Source organism: Vitis riparia, unplaced genomic scaffold (genome assembly GCF_004353265.1).
Source record: "Vitis riparia cultivar Riparia Gloire de Montpellier isolate 1030 unplaced genomic scaffold, EGFV_Vit.rip_1.0 scaffold698_pilon_pilon, whole genome shotgun sequence".
Lineage (NCBI taxonomy): Eukaryota > Viridiplantae > Streptophyta > Magnoliopsida > Vitales > Vitaceae > Vitis > Vitis riparia.
Genome location: NW_023269737.1, coordinates 1 through 26,981, shown reverse-complemented (window position 1 = coordinate 26,981; position 26,981 = coordinate 1). Strand labels below are relative to the sequence as shown.

The following is a 26,981-nucleotide window of genomic DNA, read 5'->3' as shown; positions in this document are numbered from 1 at the left end:
TGGTTCTAAGAAATCAATCTCCCTACGGCCACATAATTTGTTGCATTATCAATCACTACATTGAGTGGACCCACCCATTCAATCACCTCATCAAATAACTTAAATAAATTAGTTGCATCCTTGACAATATCTGAATCATTAACAAATTTCACAAACAATATTCCTTCAGGACAATAAATAAGGAAGTTGATGAGTGTTCTTTGTCTGTTATCTGTCCAACTATCACCCATTATTGTACACCCAACTTTTGCCTAAATTGCACAATAAGAGTTCACAAGTAACTAAACTTCCTTCTTGGCATCCTTTAAAAGATTAACCCATAGGTGATGGTAATTTGGACCCTTATATCCAGGACAAATTGCTGATATAACATCCAACATTGGCTTGAAGTAAAAAGAATTCATTGCATTAGTAGGAAGGCATGTATCATAAAAGAATCTCCCAATAGTCATATCTGCTCTCCAAATAGCTTTTTTCCCAACTAACACTCCTAATGGAAGGTTAAGCTCCTTGAGTATTTGTTGGTGCAAAATACTTATCCACTATTGATTTTTTTTTTCCATTACTAGCTGCCATAGGATTTTGCGTTTCTTGAACCTCTTCTTCACCTTTTGGCATATCCCCTTCAAATTGTGACACATTAGGACCATAAGGATTTTTATATTCATATGCTTCTTAGGTTGTTTTCTTGGAATTCACAAACTACTGTAAATAATTTTCTATTCGAAATCTAACATTAGGAGGAACCGATTTACATGGACCAATATTCTTTTTCACTCTAGCAAGATGTTGCTTCATTCTATGAATATCCTCACCTTTTGCAACTTTTTTACAATACAAACAAACGAGAACTTTCCTTCCATTTGCATTTCTTTCTTTAGAAACATGCTCCCATGCAAGGTTGGTCTTGTCTTTAGTTGTTTGTGAATTGGCACTTGAATCTTGACCAGATGATGGGGTCAAGTTTGATTCCATTTTTTATTTCTTTATCACATTGTAAACAAAAATCACAATTTCAATCACAAAATTAAAGAATCAAGTCATCAACAATTTAATTAAAAAAAAATACAAGTCATTAACAAATTATAAAAACCCCACATTAATTTAGAGAATCAAATCATCAACAATTTAAAAAAAATCAAAGAATTAAAGAATTTGAAATTTATTAATTATTAATTTATTACAGATTTTTTTTCAAAATGAGAAATTTACTTTAAAATCAAATATTTATTTAAAATTTAGAAATCATAATTTTATTTTAAAATCAACAAATTATTTTAATTCCTAATGTTTTAACTTTTCAATGATTTCATTAATTTATTTAAACCCAAATTAAAAAAATAAAAAATAAATATAAATAAAAATAAAAAAATGAAAATAAAGTAAGAAAAAATATATATAAAATCTAAAGTCTAAAACTCTAAACTAAATAAAATATGGAAATGATTCAAATTTCAATTGCATGCAATAAATAAATAAATTCAATAAATTAAAAATTCAATATGCAATAAATAAACAAAAAAATTATAAAAATTAAATATTAAACAGGGAAGGGGGGAAGAAGCCTTTTATATTGAGTAAAACGACGTCGTTTGATGGGGTGAATAAAAAGGAAACTAGTTGGTTCCCTTCGGTTTGCCAATCCAACCATCGGTTCACCTAGTCCAATCTCGGTTCAACCCTTGGTCGACTCAATTAATTGAACCGAATTGAAATCATGACCAATTGATGGTTGGATTGGCCGGTCCGATTTGATTTTTAAAACCATGGTATTCATCCACATGCATTCCTTATAGCTTTTAATCCTATTGCTAAATTTAACATCTCAAGGATGTGTTCATGCATATGTAAATCATCAAACTTCATAATTGTTGTTTGATAAAAGTGAAAGTCAAGTGTTAAAAGACTTTAATGTTGAATTATAATTATTGAATTAATAAAAAGTGAAAATATTTGGTATCATCTTAAATTGAAAATTTGAATTTAATTTGTCGATTTGATAATAAGAATGGTTAAAGTATAAAAATGATTCCTTTTATAAGTTTAACTATATAATTACTCTACAACCTCCTTTAAAAATTTAAGCATTGTATACAGTAATTTATGGGGATAAAAATGAATTGTTTGAGTGGAAAGGTTAAATCTTCATTTAATGATACAATTTTGCATGTTGGCATTCTCGATGACTTTGACAATTGACTCATATTACAAGATATAATGCAAAATCCCTATATATATATATATATATATATATATATATATATATATATATATATATATATATATATATATATATATATATATATATATTTGAGGTTTTTTTGTTTAAACTTCTTAGAGATTTCTTGGATTTTTTGGAGAGAGAAGAAGACATTAATTGAAGGATCTTGGTTGACTTTTCTTCTCATTATTATTAATATAAGTATTGTTTCTAATTTCTTTAAATTAAAAAATGATTCTTTGTCTTTCTTTTATGGTTTGTATGGATGAAAACACACCTATGAGATGCTAAAATGGCATCTTAAGACGTCAAATAGGAAAATCTAGGGTTAGAGTGAAGAGGAAACAATGAGTATAATTAAAATTAATAATGGATTAAATGAAAAGTTAAGACTATTACCATCAAAATTAAAATACTTTCTAGGGTTAGTTTGAATTAGGGGTGGTACAATAGTTCATTCCTTGAAACTGAGAATTCTTGGTAGTTTTTTATCCTTAGTTATATGATATTTAATTGTTGTTATCTACCCTAAGACAAATCTATAAGAAGTGGTATGAGATTTAAATCCTAAACCCTAAACTCAAATTTCAACTCCATTCATCTATTTGGTATTTCAATTATGAAATAAAATATTAAAAGTTAGAATAAAAATGCAACCTTAAGATATGAAACTCAACAAATGCATCATTGAGAATAAAACTCAAGTTAATCTCATTTGACCATACATTCTAAATTAAATACCCTAAAATCAACCAAAATTGATAACCTTGTTTGGCTCAAGGCTCTATACTCAAAGTTAAATTGTGGCAATCTTGATCATTTGAATTAAGAATCAATAATTTTTTTACAGTTAAATTCAATTTATTTAAGCAATCTTAATTTCATTCAAATCAATTTTACATATTCTCAATTTAAGAAATTAGATAAAAAAAAATTATTTAAACCTAGTTTAACAATTTCCATAAATTAAGAGTGCCATAAAAGTTGTAGTAACTTTTTCTCAGGTATTTCTTTGACAAAGTTGCTAAGTAAAAATGCTTAATTAGTATTTTGGATAACAAAAAATCGTAGTCGCTAAGGAATGGAATTGAGTATGAACTATATTAGGAAGTGCCCACCCACATTCATTCCTAAAGTCTTTAGTCTTGCTGCTAAATTTGACATCTTTGAGGATGTGCTCATGCATGATACATGAGTCATCAAACTTCATGTTGATTTGCCATTAATGTCCCGGAAAGAGACATATCAACAACTTGAAAATCTTCCACAAATTTCATGAATGGGAGCACTTTCAATTTTAGGAAGAATAGAATTAGGTGGTATTCATTAAAAGGGAAAGTGAAATAGTAATAAAACTTTGATATTAAAATTATAATTGTTGAATTCGTAAAAACAAAATTTTTTTGGTATCATCTTATGTTAAGGGTTGAATTTAATTTCATCATTTGATAATAAAAACAGATAGTTAAAATCTAGAAATATATAGTCATCTTAAAAGATCCTTCAAAAATTTATGTATTGTATACAATAATTTATGGGGATAAAAATACATTCTTTGAGTGGAGTGGTTAATCTTCATTTACTAATATAATTTTTTATGTTCTGATTTAAACTATTATTTTTTGTGACGATATTGATGACAGTCATTTGCATGTTCTTGATGACTTGACAATTCACTCATAGCACAAAAAGATCCAAAAGATGTAATGGAAAATCCCTGAAATAATAGTGGTGAATAATGGGATGTAAAGAGTAAAGGGATGCAACAGTCCATCCCAAAAAAGTTTTTAAAGGGGAAAAGATGAGTATGAGACTTTTCTATATATTTCCTTTATTTTATTTTTTATTTTTAATTTTTTTTTAAAAAAAATTGATTATATTAAAAAAGTATAATTCATAAATAAATAAATATTATATGTTTTTATAATTTATTTTCACAAATTTTATATTTTGTATGTGTTAAAAGAAAAATTAAATTAAATTAATTTTTATTTAATTATATATATATATATATATATAAACCATGCAAGGTAAGATAATATCAAAATCCACCACGACTTAATTTAAAAAATGGACAATTGTGTTTTGGACCTAGTTGGGTCAAAAAAAATTAAGTTTTGGTTCATATAAATTTACTATTTAAGCCCAAGACCTAGAGGAAGTGTGAAAATTGAGAAGAAGAATATGAATTTTTTATCTTTCCAAAAATGACCTCTATTGACCTTTATTGACTATTAAAAAAAAAAGTAGAAAAATATTAATTTAAATTTTATTCCTCTTGCAAACCTTAAAAAAATTTAATATAATTTAGTAATTTGGAAAAAAAAAATACACCCTTTTCCAAAAAAATAAAAATAAGTTATTATTATTTAAAAATCAAACATCTTGGAAAATATATATTTTTAAAAATGTGTATATAAAAAATAACTGAAAATATGTCAAAATTTTCTTTTTTAAATGATATATTTTTATAATGTTTTTTTAAAAAAAAATTAGTTTTCTAAAAATAATAAATTTTCAGAATAATTATTAAAAAAAAATTAAGATAAAAAAGTTTCTTAAACATTATGGTAGAAAATAGTTTTGAATGGTATATTGGTCTCTTCATATTTTATATCCTCCCTATCAATTATACAACTTTTATGAGCCAAATCTTAATTTTTGGGTCCAATTGGGTCTAAAAGACAATTGTCCCTTAAAAAAAAAAAGAAAAAATTCTCAAATCCATCCTTAAATTGTTCATCTTTATTCCAAATTTGTCTTATAAGGGGTAACCACTCTTAACCATGTAAATATTATTTACTCTTACTCAGAACTTTAAACCATACAAACACAATATTGTTGTGCCTCCTGAGATTGCAAGGTCAACTAAACAAATATCTCCCAGATTTAGGAACTTAGCTTTGATACCAACTATATAAATATTATCCACTCTAGGCCCAAAAGACCCTTAGAGCTTTAAAATGGATTTATAAGGTTAAGAGATATTCACACATATATATTTTCCCCTACACAATGTGAGATATCACAATCTCTCATCCTCCATGCAAACACAACGTTTTTATTGTGCCTTATGGGATTATGGGGCCAAACAGACAGACATCTCTCACAAAATTAAACAAACCCTTACATTGGAGTTATAAATTTGACTTTAATATTATTTGTAATGACCCACTCCCAACTTTGTAAATATTGTTCATTCTAACTTACAACTTTAAAATATATCTATAAAGTTAACAAGTGTTCATACATATATAATGTTATAAACTTTTTTCACCATCTAACATGGAATATCACGAACTAATATATGAAAAACATGCACCCTTATCATCCTAGCAAAAATCCCAATATTTTATAGCCTATAGCTAATTCATAATTTGATAAATTGCATGAACCTTCCTTGAGCCTTTTGTGAAATTACACAAACTTCTTCTCTTTCAAGGCAACGTCACAATCTTATATAGCATTTAAGGAGAAAAAAAACTAAAGAGCTTCTTAACATGTAAACTTGAAAAAAAAAATATTTGTTTTATTTTTCTATAAAAATATCTCAATCCCAACTTCATTAAAGAATCAATTTATGCCTCAATCTCCTTTCCTTTTATAATGCCTTAGTCTATAGAAATAGACAAACATATAACAAATGTTTAACCTTGGAAAAAACTTTTATACCAAAAGCAACACAAAAGCCGTGGATCAGGGGATCCAACCTAATCCCATTATTAGAATTAAGGCATAGATTGGGGGCCCTAAAGTGTGTAGACTTGAGTCAACATGTGAACACTAAGTCCACAAGCTCCCAAAACTTCTCAATGGGGTGCATCACCCACCAATCAGAGGGTTGATTAGTGCAAAGTAAGATAATGACTAAAGAAAAAGTCTAATGTAGTTAAAGACGCATTTGTATATTCCATTCCCAGGTCCATGATTGATAGGCTTTATGTGTTTGTTTATCCAGGACAAAGCCAGAATGAAAATACCCAGAAAAGAGTAATACCAGTACTAAATTTCTATTTTGAATGAGAGGATGGAAAATAGAAAAAAAAATTAAAAACAAACTGCATGCAGAAATATCAATACAAAAATTATTAATTTATCTGTCAACAAACTAGTACCATTTTAAACTTTTCCTAAGTGGGGTGTTGTCTTATTGATTGGTAAGTTTTTTATTGCTTTTCACTTTTAATGTAAATGAAAATTAGACCGACCTACCCTACCATCAACCACATTCATAATCGCTTTCCCAAAGTGGCCAGCATTATTTTAATTTGGTTTTCACGTACGGGATCTCCACCTCCATCAAACCACCCAAAAGATTCCTCTGGATGAATGAGCAGGAAAGAAGCTCTGCGAAAAGAATGGAGAAAATGAGAGAGGTAGCTGATGCCTACTACAAGGCCGGGGCCGAAGACATTAAGCAGCTGGCACACGACTTCTTCAATTCCATGGATCTGAATGGAGATCGAAGAGTGATCCTGCGCGAGTACTTGGCTTTCACGGAGAAGAGAGGCTACATCCGAATGAGCAATCAAGAATGGTTTCGAAAGCTTGACAAGGATAGGAAAGGGAGTCTGGGTTTCCATGATGTGATGACTCTGTGCTACATAGTTAAGAGTGGGAGACCATTTTGCAAAGGGTGTGGAGAATTTATGAGTGGAGTGTTCTTTACTTGTGTGAAATGCTTCGACCACTCTCCTAGCTGCTTCTCTGTGTGTCTTCAATGCTATGAAAGCAATAATATAGAGCATGAGCACAAAGAATTTTTGGATAACTTCGCATTGCTTGAAGCCAAGCGGAGGAAATCCGAATTTCCGGCACTGAGGGCCACAGCCGCACAAGTTCAGACTCTCCGCAAGGTAAGGAGCCGGTGCTCTCATAAAATTTATTTTCCAATCGATTTTTGAAACTTCTTATACAAGAACAACTAGTACGTCAATGGGTGGGTTTTATCGACTACCTATTCTATGAGTTTAGAAAAAACCGATACATGCCACCAGTACATATATATATATATATATATATATATATAAAATTAATTTTTTTACCTTTTCTTGGATAGAAATAATAATTAATTTAAAAATCCTTCCTATTATCATCCCACCAACAACAATACTTCAGCATTAAGTAAATGGGGCTTCATTTTATTTATTATTTTGGAATCAACTTTTTTTTCTTTTTTCAAGTTTTGGTTCATCGATGATGTCCATGATGTTGTTTTGGCATGCCAAAAATAACTTTTCATTATTCCCTAACTTTTTATTAAATTATTTTTGCTTATTTTTTTCACATTTCTTTTATTTTTTATTTTTCACATTTATAAGGTTTTTTTTTCTTTTGCATATAAATGATTTTCTAAAATTCTTTGTTAAATACCGATTTTTCAAAATGTTATTGAATTTCTAACTAAAAAAGCAGTAATGATAATAAAGGTTTTCAAAAGGTTTTTATCTTTTCATATTAAAAATTTCTCCATAAAATGAATTTTTATATAATTAAAATTTTGGATGCTTTAGTTATTTTCTATCTACACATCCTCATCCTCATCCTCATCCACAAAAAATTCTTTAATATTTTTTTTCTATTCTTATTGAAATTATCTAGTTAAGTTTCTCATATATTTGTCCTAATTAATGCTTAAAAGTATGAAAATTAATTCGTTGCAAAAATTCTAATTTTTTATTTTTATAGTTAAACCTGTGAAAAAGCTCTTTGACAAATTAAGCATTTAAAAATAAGAAAAATAAATAAAATAAATAAAAATAAAAAAGAAAAAAAGAAAGAAAAAAATGAAAAAAGTGAAAGGCTTTTTCATACCATCCTTATCAACTACTGCACCACTGCCCTTACACTTGATGCTATCTTCCAAGCCCAAATAATTGAAAATCCGAATTGAACATGGTAGGATTCTCATCCTCAAGGCCCTGAGATAATGAAGGAGCTGCGCCAGATTGCTACGGCCTATTGCAGAAGCACATCAGAAGACATTAAGGAGAAGGAGAAGATACGCAAGTTTTTCAGCTCAATGCATTATGGAAATCATGAACGCGTGGCCCTCCATGAGTTCCTAGAGTTCATGAGGCGGAAAGCCTACAAACACTTGACCAATAATAACCTGGAACTTGAGTTCATGAATACTCCAGAATTCTTCAGGAAACTAGACAAAGATAAAAAGGGACTCGACTTCTCCGATGTAAAAACTCTTTACTATATCATCCGAAGTGGAAGGCCATTTTGCAAAGGCTGTGGGGAATTTATCGAGGGAATGTTCTTCACCTGTGTCAGCTGCTTCGAGCGCGGTAGCACCTGCTTCTCTCTATGCCTTCACTGTTACAATGCCCAAAAGTTTATCCACAGCGCCACCCACCATCTGTTTTTGGATAACTACGCTTTGCTTGAAGCCATGAGGGAAACCGCTTGGAAAGCCAACAGACCAAAGACTCATGTGAAGGTAATAAATTCAGTATTAAAAATGGATGGTGGAGTAAAGGTACCTCTCACTACGCTTTGCTTGAAGCCATGAGGAAAACCGCTAGGAAAGCCAAAATGGATGGTGGAGTAAAGGTACCTCTCACTAGTAGTATTCTCTTTTAGTCATGGCATACAAGGCATAATTAATCTTTTTTCTTATACCCTCTTCTTCTACTTTTGACACAGCTTAATTTTTTTAGTATTATTTTGATTGATTAGAATGAGAGGCTTAAAAAGTTGTTTTTAGTATTGCTGGAATAAGAAGTTCAATGGAGGAAGTTTAAAAAGTTCATAATAAAAGGGGCCCATAGTCACACAAGTGTTTCCACCAGACCAGGTGCACCCATAGAGACAAGGTGCTTTTTCAAAGATGTATAAAGGATGCCCTTGATTGAAATCATTTTTAAAGTATTTGAGTTGCATTTAAGTTTGATGTATATTCTAATGGATGGATGTTGATTCAATAATTTAATTAGTATGATTTTTTTCTATAAACATGTATTTTACATTTATAAATTTTATAATTTTTAAAATTCAATTCAAGTTTAAGTTTAGCACTTTGAAATATTAATAAAATGGACTGATCCGGCTGACCAGGTTGTTTGATACAGGTGAATGATTCAAAGCAAAGTGCCTCCCTTGCCATGTTGCTAAAGGTGATTTAGTGTTCTTTTCTTTATGTTATCTGATTCTTTCCTCTATGCTATTCTATTTCCCTTTTTCCTTCAACTAATGTCATGTATTTGTCAATGAAAAAGGAAAATGTTGCTCTTATTCACCCATTTCATGTAAGATACATGCCAAAAATATATTGTTAGTTTGATACATATTGTTGGCCCATATCCTAAAAGATTAAGATAGTCTAGATCAATTGGGTAGCTCAATTCACCCCAAGTCAAGAGACTATTAGTCTGATATACATTATGGGTCTATATTCTAATGGAAGCAATTAGCCTACTCTTACGTGATCAAATAACTAATGGGGAATATTTAGAATATAGGAAACAAGCAATTTGTTGTGGGGTTTCTGCTATATTTATATATTGGCCTAACTATTTCCAATTTAGTTACCTTTTAACACCAAATTTCAATTAGTACATTGGCCTTGAAATTAAGTGAATTTAATGTGATTTATATTGTTATTGTAGACAATAATTCTTAAATATTGACCGACCTGAATGACAATTAACTGGTGCAGAAAAAAAAAACTTCAAAGGGAAGCACTTCTTCACCTGGTCGTATTGTCCCATTGAATAACAAAGTGAGTTTATAATGTTCTTATTTTTCCTTTTGTTAGATCTTCTGTTTGTTTCATGCTCTTTCAATCAAACTTCCTGTTGATAGGATACATTATACAACTAAATTAATTATAGCTACTTAATGATGGTTAACTTGACAATATAAGCTTTTGGATTAACCGATTGTTTAACAATGACAATGATTGTTTCACGCTGCTGCCTAATTTCACTACAAAGCCAAACACTTCTTCTCTTGGTCCAATTGTGCCAGTGATTAATAAGGTAGTTTCATCTTCTAACTCTTCCTTGTGCTTTGTTCTTCTTTATCCGTCCCATGGTCTTTGAACCAAAATCTATTTATTTAAGAGAAAAATTTTGTCACTAAGGTATACAGTGATGATTGACTGATTTTAAGTCTACAACACTGCTTATAGGTAGGGAAATCAATTACATGACTTTTTCCCCCTTCTCTTATCATTTTTCTCAAAATTAATTTTGAGGTTCAGAAAAAGTGAAGTCTCCATGAATTTTACAATATTAGACACTACTAAATTGTTGGCTTGTTATATATAAGAATTTAAGTTTTTAGAGTAAAAGGACAAGTTCATTTGTTTGATGCAGACAAGCACTACAAAAGCAATCACTTCTTCAGCTCATTCTCTAGTAAAAGTGATTAACAAGGTAATTTCATGTTCTTGTTCTTTTTCACCTGTGTCATACTTTCTTAACCAAAAGCCATGTCTTTCCAACTGAAAAATGCTTCTCTTATTTACCAACTCTCTTATTTTTAAGTTATGGTGACAATGATTTCTTAGTTACATCGGCAGATTTGTGTGTTTTCTTAACATTAATCTGGTATTCATAATAATGTTTTTCAGACTACTAGTGCAAAGGATACATTCGAAGCCTTGGAAGGAGCCATGAATATGGCGATCGCAGCTGCAATGACTGTTTCTGGTTTTTCTGCTGTCTGTGTCATTCTGTGAGAAATCCATTAGTAGTCATTCTGCTCCATCTCTATTAGAGATTTACTAAGCATTAGATTTGTGTAGGCTTGCTAAGCTATAATAAGGTACGTATGAACATCCACAGTTTGTGTTATTCCTTTAATGTGATGTATCTATTTTTATAATGGTGGATGCTTAGCAGTGTAAACCCAGTGGCATGCAAATTAATTTTGCCTCAATAGTTCTCCCTCGTGCATGATGTCTTCCATGTGTCGATGCTAAGGAAGTGTACTCCAGATCCAACTTGAGTAGTTGACTTGCAAGACGTTCAGATTAACGAAAATACTTCTTATATGGAGGAACCTTTACAAATTCTGGAAGTTGGAGAGCATAGATTCAAGAACAAGGTGATTCTTGCAATCAAAGTGTGGTGGCAACACCATGGGATAGAAAAAGCCATTTAGGAACCTGAAGAAGCAATGAGATGACACTATGCACAACTCTTCTATAATTTTTGAGGTAAGCTCGTTCAAATCTTGCAATCATATTTTCATATACCTAAAGATTTTAGGTATAATCCATTTAGTTATTTAGGGTATCTTGATATCTCTTAGGATAAAAAAAAATTCTGGTATAATATATAAATATTTATTTATTAAAATCACCCATTCACCCCTCCCCCTGGGTGTTCTTTATTGAACTTTCGATTTTTTCAATTGGTATCAAAGCAATATAAAAAATCAATTCTTTATCCTATTGATTTAAAATCCAATTTCTATTGACCATACTATTTAAAAATCAAAATTTTATTGATCATATAGGATAAAAATCAAATTTTTATTGATCGTGTACATCCAATATGGAACAATCTAAAAGTGGTGCTCCCTTGAATAGTCCATCCTACTTTGATGGGAATAACTATTCTTATTTAAAAGCATGAATGTTTTTTTCTCCTTAAAATGCAAAGCAAAAGGGTATGAAATTTAGTTGAATATGGATGAGGGACCCCCATTGATCTTTGATGCTCAAGAAATATCAACAGGAGAACTGAAACTTAAACACGAATGGGATAAAGCCAACAATGAAGGTAGTGAAGCCAATACTAAGGCTTTATGTGAAACCAAGGTTTTGTTAATCTTGATTTTGATGATAACAAAACAAGGTTTAGAACTAATGATCATATTTCAAGTGTGATTAGGCAAGACAACTTCCAAAGTGGCAATCCAAAGACAAATCAAGCCAATGAGAAATCATGAAGAAGAAGACCACCTCAAAGAGAAAAGTTTTTCAAGACCACCTCAAAGATCATTCTCTAGTAAAAGTGATTAAGAAGGATACATTCTTAACCAATTTATTTGTCATACTTTCTTAACCAAAAGCCATGTCTTTCCAACTGAAAAATGCTTCTCTTATTTACCAACTCTCTTATTTTTAAGTTATGGTGACAATGATTTCTTAGTTACATCGGCAGTTTTGTGTGTTTTCTTAACATTAATCTGGTATTCATAATAATGTTTTTCAGCTTACTGGTGCAAAGGCTGCATTCGAAGCCTTGGAAGGAGCCTTGAATGTGGCGATCGCAGCTGCAATGGTTGTTAATGCTGTCTGTGTCATTCTGTGAGAAATCCATTAGTAGTCATTCTGCTCCATCTCTATTAGAGATTTACTAAGCATTAGATTTGTGTAGGCTTGCTAAGCTATAATAAGGTACGTATGAACATCCACAGTTTGTGTTATTCCTTTAATGTGATGTATCTATTTTAAGACGTTCAAATGCCATCAAATGCTCAAGCAAGACAATCAAGTACTCTAAGATGGTTTAAGTGGTCTTTTTGGCGTCTTCAGGTATTCTTAGGGTTCTTAATTTTTCTAACTCTATTTTTGGTTGTGAGGGTATTTTGGTAAATTTAGATATCTTGAATACCAAATTTTGGTTACAAAAATTTGTAACATGTTCCCTAGGGCTATTGAAAATTATTTTAATTTCCTTTTCCAATTTGTATGTTCTCTCTATATATGTGGCATATCTTGCATAAAATGGAATTTTTAGTAATTCTTAATGGAAATAGATTTTTGTTTCTTTGAAAATTAGATTGAGATATTATTTATTAAATTTTAGAATAGTGTAGATTAAAAGAATAAAACTTGTGAAAATAAAATTAAGAGAGCAAAGTTTCTTTTTGAAATATTATTTTAAAGGATTTTAAATTATTTTCTTTAAAATTATTTTACGCTAATCCTTGTAGATTAAAAGCTGTTCTTATTGGATGAAGTATTCTCTAGATTTTTATAGTTCACATTTTTGAAAGTTTCTTTATTACACTAATTTTAATTGGAATAATAAATAATTTTGGGAAATTTCAATATAGGTAATTTATCATAAAGGAAATAACTAAAAGTTTTTTGGTAATTTTTAATGGAATAAATTATTATAAAAATGAGACTTCTTCTTTACGAATATTTATTAAATTGGAAATGTGCAAGAATAAAGAAAGTAAATATGAGAAATTTTGAATATGAAAGCTAAAGTTCATTTCTAAATTTTATTTTAATGATTTAAAAAATTTGCATGAGCTTCAAGGTTTAATCCAAATCATATTGGAGCTTCTCCATTTGAGGAGCTTAAAACTCATGGTTCATCGCCCAGGCTCCTTGCTGAACCCTTCAAGGCCTCCTTTCTTCACCAAGTTATGTATGGTCATTTGCTTAGGCTAGTAATAAGTTGTGTTGTATTAGTAACAAGTTAATATGATTCTAACCCATTAAACCAATTAACACGATTATAACTCATTTAGCATATTTAAAATTTAAAATTTATAAAAATATCATTTTTAAAATACTTTTTAGTTGTTTTTTAATTTTTAAGTTTAAATTTTAGAATTTTAATTCATTCAATTATTTAATTTTTAATTATAATACATTTACAACATACAAAATGGATACATGTTCATAATATTACTTAATGTTTCAATTATAAAATATTTTAATCTTGCAAATGAAATATATATAGAATTTTAATTTAACTAATTATTTAATTTTTAAATTATATGATATTCATGTTTAAAAGCTTTTAATTTTTATTATTTTTAAATACATAAATTTATAAATGTATATAGGTTAATGGGTTATTAATGAATTGAGTAAAAGAATTGAAAAGGTTAGAAGGCTTGAGTAGTTAAACCTAAATATGAGTTGTCTATTAAGCAGGTTAAATAAATTAACATGATTATGACACAAATGCAATTATGCATAACTCAAACCCATTAAAATTCATGTAATTTTAAAACCATCTTTTCACCTTTGTCTACAGACAACAAGGTTTAAAATACGGGGAAGAACCCATTTTTGCCTCATACCAAATCACTCTCATCCTTTTTTTCTAGGCTTCCTAAATCCCCCAGCCCTTTTTTTACTAACTATATGAGACTTTTCATCATTTTTTCTAGCCTTCCCAAATCATCGTTCGCTCACTTTTAAATTTTTAGGAGAAATTATACAAATTACACAAATATGCTTAAATTTCTATTATTGCACTAAGATCAGTTAGGTCACCACCCTTTGCTTCGTCAAGCAAACTTTCAACTCAACTAGTACCAGGAATTTAATAACTCAACTTTTTTTCTTTTCTCCTCTCTCTCTCTCTCTCTCTCTCTTGGCATTTCTTAAACTAACATGTTCATTATACTTTACACCTCTCACTAATTCAAAAGATTCAAATCCCCAGTCTTATTCTTTTTGTAGGTGATACTTCATGCCTTGTAGGCCTTTCCTACCAAGCTGATGATGTTCAAGCTAGATCTTAGAATTTTGGGTTGAACTCGAGCTCCAAGGATATGCTTTGGCCTAAAATGTTTATGTGAGCCCAAGTAAGATTGTCACACCGATGAACCAAATTCACATGCCTTCTGAACTATAATAAATCTGGTCACATCTCTAGTATCTTGTTGTATATAAGTTCATAATGTGATGTATCGATGTTAAGTAAAATATGTTTTTTAAGAAATATATAAGAAATTAATATGAGCTTGCAAATTTTGAAATTTTGTCTCTTAGGTTATATTTTGTTCTTAGGAAGTACTAAACAAAAAAATATAAAGCTAATGAGGAAAATAATTTCTCATGTTTTGGTTCATCATTAAAAAAATATTAAAAAAAAAACTCAAATATATTCAATTTGGCTAAGAAAACTTATATATTTTGGAATTATCTAATCTTTATATGTAAGAGAAAAATTAAGTTAAATAAGTTTGAAAAATTATGTAAAAATATTTTATTAATTTTAAACTGTTGTAAATACTTTATAATTAGTAGTGGTGAATGACCACATTGTTTACTAAAAAAGTGAAGTAAAAGCTTTCATTTACTCATTTTAAAGATGAATATTAAATACAAAGCCTATAAAAGGTTTTCCTTCTACTGTATCAATACAAACTTTTGAGAGACATTTCTTCTCCTCAATCTCTCATTTCCTTTTATTAGTCATTTTCTTTATTGTTTCAATCTAATTTTATATTCTTTCATTAAAGGAATGTAATGTCATTCTCAGAAGTGAGAGCAAATCTCTCTCCTTGATGATTAATAACAAAATTAAAGTTGACATATATAACAAAATAAACCACATAACATCACAACAAGTGAAACAATATTGAGAATTATTATGGGCTTGGTAAGAAAGGGTATGGGTTATGTACTTGTCATGTGCCTAAATATTAGTCAAACACTTATTATTTTAAGATGAACGAGGAAGGTGTATGTCTAACAAATTGTGTAACCACTCACACTCTAATTAAAAGATACTTTTTCAATTTGATATTAGTACAAGCTAATGCTAGTGTAATGTTAGATACTATAAATTTGATTGAAGGCTCTGAAAGAGTAAACATTACACTACCAAATGGAACTAGATCCATATGAGTGATGCTTTATATTTTTATTGAATCTAGAAGAAATTTGCTCAATTTTAAAGATGTCCATAAAAATGATTATTTGATTGAAACTATGAATGAAAGTAATATGAAATATCTCTACATTACTTGTATTATTTCTAGCCAAAAGTTTATAGTTGAAAAGCTCCTATATTTCTCCTTTAGGTTGTATCATACAACTATAAAGTCTATTGAGTTATATTTTGATGTGAACCAGAAGTTCAACGACCCACAAATTTTGATATTTTAGCATGATTGGTTAGATAACCTGAAGTCCTCAATGATGTGTCGAATAATAAAACACTCACATGGGCATCCATTAAGGAACTAGAAGATTATTTTGCCTAGTGAATGTTCATTTTTGTTGTTCGATTGCAAGGCAAATTGATAGTTAGACCATCTTTTACCAAAGTCATATATGAGCCACTAGTCTTTTTGGAAAGAATACATGGGGAAATATGTAAACTTATCCACCTACCATGTGGATCAGTTCATTATTTTTTTATTTTATTTTAATAGATGCCTCTACTAGGCAGTCACATGTTTATCTCTTTTCTACATGTAATATTGTCTTTGCTAGGTTCTTTGCACAAATAAAAAATTACAAGCATAATTTTCATATTATTTGATCAAGACAATACATCTTTATAATGTTGGTGAATTTATTTTCAAGCATGCATTAGCTATTGCATAAAGTTATAATTGATATTGAGCATCAAGTTGCACATACTCATATGTAAAATAGTTTGGTAAAATGCCTCACTAAATGTCTTTATCTAATTTCTTGACCATTACTAATGAAGACCAAATTACCAACTTTTTTCTAGGATGTCATGCTATTATGCATGTTGCAACTTTAGTCCACATTCGACCTTTAACTTACCATGAATATTCTTCTTTAGAAAACAACCAAATGTTTCTCACTTTTCATTTTTATTTTATTTTATTGTGTAGCATATGTACCAAATGCACCTACATTCCTGCAAGTATCTCACAAAAGGTCCTGGACGTTGTTCACCTGATCCATCATATCTACCATAGTACTCACCACCATGGTTAGATTTAACAATTTTAATTTTCTTTCCAAGTTGATTTTCAACTTCAGCTTTATAAGATTTGAAAATGTCTAATGATTGAGACTTCTCATGAATCAAGTATAGCCACCCATAATGAGAATAATCATCTATGAAAGTAATAAAATACTATTGACCATTCCAAAAAGCCATAGGGAGTGGACCCCAAATATTAGCATGAATTCATTTCAAGACACCTGAACTCCTGTTGGCACCAACTTTTCTGACATTTGTTTTCTTTCTCTTAATGCATTCAATGCATATTTTCAAATCTGAAAAGTTAAGGGAATCAATAATTCCTTCTGACACAAGTCTTTGAATCATTTGTTTAGAAATATGTCATAAACGCTTGTGCCACAACATGGAAGAATTATCATTAGTTAATTTATGCTTTGTACCACAATTACTTGCATGCAAGGAGTCATTAATATGTGAGACATTAATATCCAATTTATATAAATTATCAACCAAAGAACCTATACCAATTATATTTGAATATTGAAAAAGACTAATTTTTCCATTTCCAAATGAACAAGAGTAACCAGATTTGTCCAAACGAGAAACAAATACCAAATTCCATCTAAATAACAGTACATAAAAAGTTTCATCCAAATCCAAATAACAACCAAATTCTAATTAAAATCTAAATAAACCAATCATATAAATGAATCTTTCAACATCAATTGGCACTTGGCTCCTTAGATAACCCTGCATTGTCACACTTATGTGAGTAGTTACACCTATATCTATCCACCAAGTGTGATTTGGTATTAAAGCTAAGTTAACTTAAGAACAAACATAGTTGAGAAGTTTACCCCTTTCAACGAGCCATTTTGCATACTTAGGACAATTCTTTTTCACATATCCACATTTCTTGCAAAATAAACAAGTGATGACCTTATCATGTTTCTGTTACACTTTAGGCTATGAAGCCCCACTGTCTACAGCTCATTTTCCTTTACTGTTATTGTTCCTTTTTCTTTTCCTGTTGGCAACATTGTCATGAAAGGTAGTAGCTAAGTGAGCACTTTCTATCTTTTCTTGTTTCAATCTCTCTTCCTCTTACACACACTAAGTAATGAGCTCATTAAGAGTCCATTTTTCCATTTTTCCAAGTTAAAGGTAGTCCACATTCGACCTTTAACTTACCATGAATACTCTTCTTTAGAAAACAACCAAATGTTTCTCCCTTTTGATTTTTTTTTTTTTTTAAATTGTGTAGCATATGTACCAATTGCACCTAAATGACATACTAAAATCATTCCCTAACAAAAACTTGGGATTTATGTAAGTTTTGATTTTTCATCTATCATAAGGTATCTTGGGACTTTGTGAATTATCATTTTAATGAAAATGTTTTCCTGCCATTAGGGAGAGAAAAGTTGATTCTAGAAGAATAGTAAGAAATTAAATGGAATGCATCCACTTTATCTCATCTTGATCTTCATATATATCAATGTGAACTAGAAGTTCAAATGATTATTTATTTGGAAAATCTTGCAAACCAATTATTATATGCATTTATTGATACAAAGAAAGTGATAAAGTCATCTATTCTGGTTGTAAATACTCAAACATGGATTGATGTCCCTGTAGGATAAGATAATTGCAAATGAATTTAAGCTACACCTAAAGTGTGTTAGACTGATTGACTCAAAAGATATGATTCCCTATAAGAGGGGAGCACAAGGAGAAACTTGACACGCTCGAAGAGGCATAAAATTGACTAATCAATGTAAAATTGATGAACCTATAGCCCCTAAAAGGACACAAATAAAACAAATAGTTTCTAATTAAGAGGCACATATTAAACAAATAGTCCATGAAGAGGCACACGTGAACAAGTATCCCCTAAAGAGGTAGAAATTGAATAAATAACCCCTGAAGAGACATAAGTACCTAAAAATTGCAATATCTCAATAAGTTATGTACATACGAGAAAAATGATATCAAAATAATATTGTTATTAACAATATTTTCACTTTCCAAGTGGCCTTTAACATCATAAGAAATTATGAAGATCTCAAACCACAAAATGTGGAAGAATGTCAACATATAAATGATTGGTCAAAATGGAAAGAAGTTATGTAGATAGATTTAAACTCATTAATGAAAAGAGAAGTATTTAGACCTATAATCCAAAGGCTTGAAGACATAAAGCTTGTTAGGGAGAAATGGATTTTTGTACAGAAGTGCAATTGGAAATAATGAGGTTATAAAATATAAAGCATGATTAGTAGCATAAGGTTTCTTGTATAGACCTTGTATCAAATATTGTAATGATATAATTATATGATCAATAGTTTTTGAAGGACTAAATATATCCTTTATGATGTAGTTACAATATATTTAAAATCCATATATACTAAAATTCATGTAGGATTTAAAATGTCTAAAGCAAATAATTCATTGAAGGATTTAAATGTTTTGAAGCAAATAATTCCCTAAAGGATTTAAAATTTATGAAACAAATAATTCCTTGAAGGACTTAAAATGCATGAAACAAATGATTCTCTAAAGGATTAAAATGCTTGAAGCAAATAATTTCATGAATAATTTAAATTACTTGAAGCAAAAAATGGAAAGCCTCATAGCATGTGTTCAATCGAGTTACAATAATCCTAGTATGGATTGAAGCAATCTAGACACATATGGTACAGTCACCTTAGCGAATACCTACTAAAAGAAGCATAAGTTAACAACTCTATATGTCCATGTATTTTTATTAAAAAAAAAAAATTAGAAATTGAATTTTCAATTATTATAGTGTATGTTCATGGTTTACATATTGTTGGGACTCCTGAAGTGCTCAGAAAAATAACAAATTATTTGGAAAATGAATTTGAGATGAAATATCTCATAGAATCAAAATTTTATCTTAGCCTATAGATCAAACATTTTCTAAATGGAGTTTTAGTACATTAGTAAACATATATTAAGAAAATTTTGAAGTGTTTTCACATGGATAAGTACATTTTTTAAGTTCTTCAATGGTTGTACAATCACATGAAGTGAAAAATGACCCATTTGATGCTCACGAAGATGGTGAAGAATTACTTGGTCCTTAAATATCATATTTTAATGCTATTGTTGTACTCATATATTTTGTCAATTGTACACGCCTAAAAATTGATTTTTCTCAAAATTTGCTTTTTCTTTCAATTTATTAGTAAGATATAGTTCCGCTCCATCCCAAAGACATTAGAATCGTATCAAACATATGTTGTGTTATCTTCTCCAAACTATTGACACAGGTCTATTTTATTCATGAAAACCAGAGTTTCAATTGCTTAGATATGAGAATGTAAGATAACTTTCAAATACACATAAATCTGGGTCATAACTAGGGTATATGTTTGAATGTGATGATATTACTACTTCATAGAGATTTTTCAAACAAACAATGGTAGCTATGTCATCAAATCATTAAAAAATACTTGCAATGAGATCTATGATCCAACATATTTGAGAATCATGTGGACTATCCTCAATCAAAGGCTACATGATGATATTATATGAAAATAATATTGTATGCATTGTATAGATAAAAGGGGGTCATATTAACGAAAATATAACCAAATACATTTAATCAAAATTTCTTTATACACATGAACTCTAGAATAGTAATGAAATCGATGTTTAGTAAATACATTCAAGAGATAATCTAGAAGTTTATTCACAAAGTCATTACTAACCTCAATGTTCAAGAGGTTAATACACAATATTGAAATTCATCAACACAAGGATATCAACATGAGGGAAAACATGTTTGTAAAAGGATGTTAGTACATTATACTTTTTTTTCGTCCATTCATCTTTTGTCCCATTAGATTTTATTGGTAAGGCTTTTAACAAGACTGTCCTAATAGACAAAGAGCAACCTAAAGAATTAGAAGAATATAGTACTATTTTTCCTTTACTAGGTTTTTCCCATAGGTTTGTTCTTGAAAAGGTTTTAATAAAACATTTCTTTTCATGTGGTGGACATCCAAGGAAGAGTGTTGTAAATGCTTTATAATTAAGAGTGGTGAGTGGCCCCCTATTGACTAGCAAAATGAAGCAAAAGCTTTCATTTACTAATTTTAAATATGAGTGGAAAATGAAAGGTATTTTGTAAACCCTATAAAAGGCTTTCCTTCTATTATATCAACACACAAAGTTTTGAGAGGCATTTCTTCTTCTCACTCTCTCATTTATTCCTTTTATTATTCATTTTGTTTATTGTTTCGATTTCAAATTTACATTCTTTCAAAACATAAATCTCTTTTCCATTTTTTTTATTTTTTCTTTCTTTTTATTTTTTCCTTAATTTCTGAAACCTCACATAAAGTTAAAGTTTGTTGGGTTAGCATGTGATATAGGAAACAAAGTTAGGATATGTATAACATGTTAGGTGTAATCATGTAAGATATCAAACACTAATTGATCTTATATATATATATATATATATATATATATATATATATATATATATATATATATATATATATATATAAGATCAATTAGTATACAAATAAACTTTACAAATGACCCTCTTCCTCAATTTTTTTCTCACTTTGTTATGTCTTTGATCTAAAAAATGTGTTGGTGCCATTAGAAGTTTACAGGTTTTGTTGGCCTACTAAATACATTCGTTATAATGAGTAAGAACAAAAAGTTTTAAAAGAAATGGTCCATATTGGAAACTCTTTAGTGGAAGAAGGAGTTGTTTCATTATTATTTGGTTTTTGGTGTCAGAAATCCTTTGGCAGTAGTTACCATTATTGATGATTTCTTGTTTTAGATTTTTAAAACATTTTGGAGTTTGTTATGTTTGGAGATTTTCTTAGGTTTTGCTTTTATAATTATTGGTTTTTGATATGTGATTTTGTGAAAATTCTAACCTAGGATTATACATTGTTTGTTATATTTAAATTAATTTCAATGAGGCTAAAGTGATCTATTGGAGCAATTAAAGGTTCCTGCATCATAGACATGAATCACGTTATAGGTACTAGAGAATAAGTCTTTAGGGCTACAATTAGATAAATTTGTGTAACTTGATTTTATATAGTGGACTTAGATTAGTAGGTCTCAAACCTCATGATTTTTTATCTTGATAGTTAGTGTGAAGGTTTTCCAAGTAAAAAATCTTATGCCTCATTGTTTATATGTTTTGTATTTGATATATTGTTTAAATTGTCTATAATTAATAGAATCGATTATCCTTAACATCTCGCAGGTTATCCTTAAAAAGTAAAAATCATATTTTTATTTACCTAAGATTTTAGGTATAACCTATTTAGTTATTTAGGGTATCTTTGGTATCTTTTGGGATAAAAAAAAAAATTCTAGTATAACATATAAATATTTATTTAAAATTTAAAATCACTCATTCAACCGCCCTATTAGGTGTCCCCTATTGGACTTTCAATTTGTTTACTTGTGTTTAGCAAGTTCAAATACATCATAATAGAAGCTCTCAACATTTAATTTCCTATATAAAGAAGGGAACGAGATCTTAAGAGTTCTAAATGATGGATGTCCAAGTCTACCATGATGAAGCCAGATTTTTTCTTTATTAAAATGTGGTACTAAAAAAGAAAAGATACAAATGACTTGCTTGGTGTCTCAAGTGTTAAGTCATGATCTTGAAGTACATGGTTAAGTAGGGTAAAAAGTCATAATGCAACCCAAATCTTGTGTAATTTTTTGTATAGAAACAAGATTAGTGGACAACTTTGGAACATGAAACACATTTCTAAGTGTGAGTGTAGGACTTATTTGGACATCTCCTACACTTGTGACAATGATTAATGAACCATCTGCTATAACTATTTTCCTACTACTTGGACACAAGTTGTAATTTTTAAATTGGTGTGATGAATGAGCCATGTAATTTATGGCACCTGAATTTATAGCCTGCAAACTAGAAAAGGTTTTATTCTAAACTTTTAATCCAATGGAAAAAAAGAAACTTACCTGAAAGTGCTAGTGAGCATGTACCTGAAGGTTTCTCAAGAGTTCCCAACAAAGCTCTTAGTTTTTCAATCTCTTCTTGATTGAATCCACCTTATTCTAGGGATTTTTTATTAATTGGCTAAACAAAAGATAAGTTTGCTTGCCCATTATCCCTTTGTTGCCCTTCATTGTAAACCACTATTTGCTAGACATGGTTGGCTTACCATGAAGTTTTTAGCACTTCTCCCATGTATGTCTAGGCTTCTGGTAATAAGTGCACTATAAGTTATCCTTGTTCTCACGGTTTGAAACCTTTGATCGATTAGTCTTTTTGTTATCAATAGCACTAGCCTTCTAATCACTACCTTTGTTAGCAACCATAGTTGAGTCTTCCATATTCTGAGGTTCAAGTATGACACTTCTCTTGCTTTCTACTCAAATCATAAAGATAGTTTTGTTCAAAGTTGGAAGCTCTTTGCTAAGTATTTGAACTTTAACTTGGTCAAACTCAGCATTGAGACCAACTAAAAAATCATAGACTCAATCGATTTGACCTATTCTAGCTTTGACTCCCACTAGAACCATGTTCTGTTGATCTTCCTCTAGACATAATTAAAGCCTCGGTTTGCTAAGAAGATATTCTATTTTCCTTGTTTTTAAGCCTACCTTCTTCCTTAAGTACAATAGCCACAACATCATTAAAGATTACCATTATCCTCAAAACACCATTAACCACATATATGATGAGATGATCATATGAATCAGGTAGACATTGCAGTAGAAGTTCAACATGTTCCTTCTCTTCCATGTTATGCTCCTTAATTGATAATTGAGAGAACATAGTTTTTAGGGTGTTGATGTATTCAATCATTGAAGTAGATTATGACATCTGAAGAGTGTAGAGTTTTCTTTTCAAGAAGATTTTGTTATGCAACAACTTGACCTCATATAAGTTTATCAAAGTATCCTAAATCTTTTGTCGACTGTAATTTTGAGATACTTGACAATATATTATATGTTATTGCTAAATGTAAGCTTGAAACGACATCCCCATCCATTTGCTCTCACTCTTTATCTTCAACATTTTCTAGTCTTTTACCAACTGCTTCTAGGCAATATTCATTCCTCAAAGATGACTTTCATTTTCATTTTCTACAACCCAAAATTGCTCCCATTGATTTTTTTTTCTTTCAAATTTTGTTGCCATTTGTTTCACTTTTATGGTGAACAGTAACCTAGAATAATAGTTAGTGTATGTGTTGAATACACTAGGAAAGTGGAAAGGTCACAGTGGTCCCACTTAAAACTTGTTTTCCTTAAGTTCTTATTACTCTTTTGACAAAACTTTTGTAGTCATATAGTTACCACAAAAGTAACCACCTACTGTCTTAAACCTAGGCTTTGATACCATTGTTATAAAATGATATCCACAATGATAATTTGAAAATAGAATAATAAAAGGAAAATAGAGCAATAAATAAATAAAACAAGGGGCAAAAGTACTTACGTGATAAAACCCACTTAATTATGATGGAAACCTCCACAGGACAAGACCGAAAAATATCAACTATATGAAGACAAAATTACAACTTTTTTTTTCAATTAAGAGGAGAGAACATAAAAACTTACAAAAGGATAAAAACTTATTTTTAGATGATTAATATAGAGGGTGGAGGCCTCCTTTTATAGCACAAGGAAGCTCCTCCTTTTGTTTTCTTTTAATGTGGGATGACTTCAATCTTTAACAACAAACCCTAAGAGAAAATCATCTTCTCGGAAACTTATTTGATAATGAAAGAGCGTTTGAAGCATGTTTATGGTCGGTTGTAATTTTTTTATACATTTTGTTTGAATTCATTGAACATACTACATGAATATCTTTTAGGGCTTATTTTTAATTTAATTTTTTTTAATGAAAAACTTATTGTAAAAATAATTAAAAAACAATTAGGAAGAATTTGCAAATGGTTTAGAAGTGAGAAATCATGAAAAAAATACAATAAAATGAAAAAAAAAAAAACTTTTCATAGTCTTCAGACCTAGAAGGTTGAATACCATGAAGTTCGGATCTCAAAATCCAAATAATGAGGAAATATCCATACCTGAAAGGCTAGACGAGAAATATTCGAATTGAACATAGTTCAATTATTTGGTAAATAGGGTATCAAAAGGTACAATTCCAAATGCAAGTATTTAGATGCATAGTTCGAAACATTAAAAGAAGAAGTGAAGGAAAAGAATAGTAGAGAAATTGCATCAAAGTATATTTTTGTCCTAAAAATTAGATGATAAGGGCGGATGTAAAAAGAGTTCCGATGGATGTGAATATAATTTTTTTATATATAAGTTATTATCATTTTCTGTTTTTAAAAATAAAAATAAAAATAAAAATATTTCTAAACCACAATTAAACTAATTATTTAAATTTTAGAAATGAAATATTTAATGTTTATTTTCAGTTTAAATATTTTTGTGAAGAACACTATTGTGATTTGTGAACGCCACTGGCACTTTAGTGACTTGGAAATAAGTTAAATTATAGCTGTTTATATCGTTTTGTGTATGCCGTCCCTCGGTTAAGATCAATGCAAAACAAACGGTTGTGATGATGTCAACTCGAAATCAATGAATGTAAAATGAACGGTTGATGATGCCAGCTAGAAACGTGATTTTGGGGAAACCCACTTCCCAAATGCGACCGCGTCGCATCAGAACATCTCTCCAATGTTACTGTCCTTTCACTTCCCAAAATATCCTCACCTGCGCAGGAAAGCCTGGAACCTTTTTCTGGAGTTTTGTGGCGGGAACCAGCAACTCAAAGCCCTAGAATTCCTATTTGCTGCTCCATTGCCACCACCATGTACTGGCTGTCAAGCAAAAACGTCGTCGTTTCATTCCCTCGATTCTGCTCTCTCGCTCTTCTTCTCCGTTCCCCTGCCTGCAAATACACTTCATTTCGTTCTTCTACACTTCTACTGTACTTTCTCCCTCCCTCTTATATGTTTATGTGTTTGTTTGAAGGGAAATGCTTGATGGACAATTTTCTAGGGAAAGACAATGTTTTGTTGTGTTGGAAAACTTGTAGCATTCTTCTTCAGAGTGAAAATGTGTTCTGCATAGTATTTTTCCTTTTCTCCGGGATTTTTGGAGCTTGTGAGAGGTGTATCACAGCTAGGTCTTGGTTATTTGTGTATTTGATGCATGTTTGGGTGCTTTTGCATTAAATGATGTGAAGCATTTGGTTCTGTGGCCCTGTGTTTGATGAAATTATTCAGTTCCTAGACATGAGAAAGGATTTTCAGTCAAAAAGATTGTGAGCAATGTTCCAATTAATTTTATTTTATGGTTGATTTTGGTGTGATTTTATTTTATTTATTTTTATTGGCATAAGATTATTTTGCTTTGCTATGACAGCCAACAGTTTGAGAAGAGCCGATGTCTCAACGAAAGGAGGGTTTTGAAAGGAGCTGGAAGAATGACAAAAAATGTTATAGGATTGAAAAATGAGCTAGATGAAAAGGATCTTTCTCACATAATGTGGTGGAAGGAGGTGCTTTTCTAGAGTTTGATGAATTTCTTTGCATTTTAAAGTTCGAAATTGTATTATTCTTGATATTTGAGAGTAATATTTCTTGTGGTATTTTGTTGCAGAGGATGCAAATGTGTAAAAAGCCGTCCACTGTCCACCTTGTTAAAAGGCTTATATATTCCAATTTGCTAGGAGTGGATCCTAACTTGAAAAATGGGAAGTGAGTGCATATGATGCTGCAATATACTGTGAATTCCTCACTTTTCTTAGTATGCTAGCTTCATGTTTACCGCTGAAAGGAAGAACCTTGGGTTTGCTATATATTTATGTACCTTTGGTCTTGGAGCTATGACGTGGGGTCATTAATTCCATAGCTATTATTGTGCTGAAAAAAAAAAAAAAAGAAAGAGAAAAAAATTGATTGGCAGACGGTTTTGCTAGATCTTGTATTCAAATTGCTATTTCCTTTTTTAAATTTATTTTTTATTAGAATTGTGGCAGCCGTCTATTCCTGCTGACAAGCATCTTATAAATTACCTGTTGATCATTACCTTTTTAATGAAATTAAATTGGTTATTCACGCCCGAAGATAAACTTACAAAAAAGTGAGATGGTTCCTATGGGGGGTTGTGGTGTGGAC

At 30.1% G+C, this 26,981-nt stretch overlaps 2 protein-coding genes across 8 annotated transcripts; both read left to right on the top strand.

The window, feature by feature from the left end:
- The first annotated feature begins 6,510 nt into the window (after window positions 1–6,510).
- Window positions 6,511–12,870, top strand: LOC117910284. 7 transcript variants are annotated; one of them, XM_034824367.1, is made up of 7 exons: window positions 6,511–7,077; window positions 8,124–8,645; window positions 8,688–8,708; window positions 9,888–9,950; window positions 10,144–10,209; window positions 10,549–10,608; window positions 10,806–11,054. In XM_034824367.1, the coding sequence occupies exons 1-7, from the start codon at window positions 6,547–6,549 to the stop codon at window positions 10,911–10,913; spliced, it is 1,371 nt and encodes a 456-aa protein (XP_034680258.1). In that variant the 5' UTR covers window positions 6,511–6,546; the 3' UTR covers window positions 10,914–11,054. The 7 variants fall into 7 exon arrangements, with proteins under 7 accessions (XP_034680258.1, XP_034680259.1, XP_034680257.1 ...); XM_034824368.1 differs by lacking the exon at window positions 8,688–8,708 and having other exon boundaries at window positions 8,124–8,669; window positions 10,165–10,209; XM_034824366.1 differs by lacking the exon at window positions 8,688–8,708 and having other exon boundaries at window positions 8,124–8,669.
- Window positions 12,871–25,600: 12,730 nt separating this feature from the next.
- Window positions 25,601–26,956, top strand: LOC117910289 (DNA mismatch repair protein MSH1, mitochondrial-like). Its single transcript, XM_034824376.1, has 3 exons — window positions 25,601–25,789; window positions 26,227–26,362; window positions 26,464–26,956. The coding sequence occupies exons 1-3, from the start codon at window positions 25,671–25,673 to the stop codon at window positions 26,563–26,565; spliced, it is 357 nt and encodes a 118-aa protein (XP_034680267.1). The 5' UTR covers window positions 25,601–25,670; the 3' UTR covers window positions 26,566–26,956.
- Window positions 26,957–26,981: the final 25 nt, after the last annotated feature.

Excerpts from the sequence above, each read along its gene's own strand:
- LOC117910289 (XM_034824376.1), top strand. The coding sequence starts at position 25,671 with ATGTACTGGCTGTCAAGCAAAAACGTCGTCGTTTCATTCCCTCGATTC. Across the intron at positions 25,790-26,226 it reads CGTTCTTCTACACTTCTACT|CCAACAGTTTGAGAAGAGCC; the intron begins GTACTTTCTCCC and ends TTGCTATGACAG. Across the intron at positions 26,363-26,463 it reads ACATAATGTGGTGGAAGGAG|AGGATGCAAATGTGTAAAAA; the intron begins GTGCTTTTCTAG and ends ATTTTGTTGCAG.
- LOC117910284 (XM_034824366.1), top strand. The coding sequence starts at position 6,547 with ATGAATGAGCAGGAAAGAAGCTCTGCGAAAAGAATGGAGAAAATGAGA. Across the intron at positions 8,670-9,887 it reads GACCAAAGACTCATGTGAAG|AAAAAAAAAACTTCAAAGGG; the intron begins GTAATAAATTCA and ends TAACTGGTGCAG. Across the intron at positions 10,609-10,805 it reads TAGTAAAAGTGATTAACAAG|ACTACTAGTGCAAAGGATAC; the intron begins GTAATTTCATGT and ends AATGTTTTTCAG.